The sequence below is a fragment of the Bison bison genome, unplaced genomic scaffold (genome assembly GCF_000754665.1).
Source record: "Bison bison bison isolate TAMUID 2011002044 unplaced genomic scaffold, Bison_UMD1.0 scf7180017864265, whole genome shotgun sequence".
In the NCBI taxonomy this organism is placed as follows: Eukaryota; Metazoa; Chordata; class Mammalia; order Artiodactyla; family Bovidae; genus Bison; species Bison bison.
The window spans coordinates 1,663,375-1,664,906 of record NW_011494837.1 but is presented as its reverse complement, the minus strand read 5'-3'; the positions used below and the strand labels follow the sequence as shown (position 1 = coordinate 1,664,906).

The window sequence follows — 1,532 nt, the reverse complement described above, 5'->3', positions numbered from 1 at the left end:
ACAGATCCCCTCCCTCCAGCCCCCAAGAGTTGATTGTGAAAGTTTCTCTGAATCACTTAGCACTTAAAAGCTCTTTAGGTCTGCTTTCTTAGCAAATATTGTTCAGAAATTTTCTGATTGTGTTTATATTTTGAAGATCTTGATCAGTGCGATTATGGATTCAAAGAAATCACTGCAGCTGTCACCAAGGCTAAAATTAAAACTTTTTTCTTTTTTCAGGCTGACCAGTGCACGGGTCTTCAGGGCTTCTTGGTTTTCCACAGCTTTGGTGGGGGAACTGGTTCTGGGTTCACCTCCCTGCTGATGGAACGCCTCTCTGTCGATTATGGCAAGAAGTCCAAGCTGGAGTTCTCCATTTACCCAGCCCCCCAGGTTTCCACAGCTGTTGTTGAGCCCTACAACTCCATCCTCACCACCCACACCACCCTGGAGCACTCTGTGCCTTCATGGTAGACAATGAGGCCATCTATGACATCTGTCATAGAAACCTCGACATTGAGCGCCCGACATATACTAACCTGAATAGGTTGATAGGTCAAATTGTGTCCTCCATCACTGCTTCCCTGAGGTTTGATGGCACCCTGAATGTGGATCTGACAGAGTTCCAGACCAACCTGGTGCCCTATCCCCGCATCCACTTCCCTCTGGCCACATACGCCCCTGTCATCTCTGCTGAGAAAGCCTACCATGAACAGCTTTCTGTAGCAGAGATCACCAATGCTTGCTTTGAGCCAGCCAACCAGATGGTGAAATGTGACCCTCGCCATGGGAAATACATGGCCTGCTGCCTGTTGTACCGTGGTGACATGGTTCCCAAAGATGTCAATGCTGCCATTGCCACCATCAAGACCAAGCGTACCATCCAGTTTGTAGACTGGTGCCTCACTGGCTTCAAGGTTGGCATTAACTACCAGCCTCCCACTGTGGTACCTGGCGGAGACCTGGCCAAAGTACAGCGAGCTGTGTGCATGCTAAGCAACACCACAGCCATCGCTGAGGCCTGGGCTCTCCTGGACCACAAGTTTGACCTGATGTATGCCAAGCGTGCCTTTGTTCACTGGTATGTGGGTGAGGGCATGGAGGAAGGAGAGTTTTCTGAGGCCCGTGAGGACATCGCTGCCCTTGAGAAGGATTATGAGGAGGTTGCTGTGAATTCTGTGGAAGGAGAAGGAGAGGAAGTAGGAGAGGAATACTAAAGTTAAAATGCCACAAAGGTGCTGCTTTTACAGGGAAGCTTGTTCTGTTTCAAACATTGAAAAGTTGTGGTCTGATCAGTTAATTTGTATGTTGCAGTGTATACACTCATATACAATTACTGACCTACGCTTTAAAACATGATGCTTTGTTACAGACCCAAGCTATCCATTTCTCTGATGGGTTTGAATAAAGTATTCCCTGTCTTAAATGAAAAAAAAAGAAAGAGACACATGTACCCCAATGTTCATCGCAGCACTGTTTATAATAGCCAGGACATGGAAGCAATCTAGATGTCCATCAGCAGATGAATGGAAAAGAAAGCTGTGGTACATATA

The 1,532-nt window shown here is 47.0% G+C and overlaps 1 protein-coding gene across 1 annotated transcript in view; it reads left to right on the top strand.

The window, feature by feature from the left end:
• LOC104994750 (tubulin alpha-1A chain-like) overlaps positions 1-1,211 on the top strand; it is a 40,625-nt gene extending 39,414 nt beyond the window's left edge. Inside the window, exon 3 of the mRNA XM_010848399.1 lies at positions 436-1,211. Coding sequence (XP_010846701.1) covers positions 436-1,196 — 761 coding nt within the window. The 3' untranslated portion in view covers positions 1,197-1,211. The remainder of the gene's footprint in view (positions 1-435) is intronic.
• Positions 1,212-1,532: the final 321 nt, after the last annotated feature.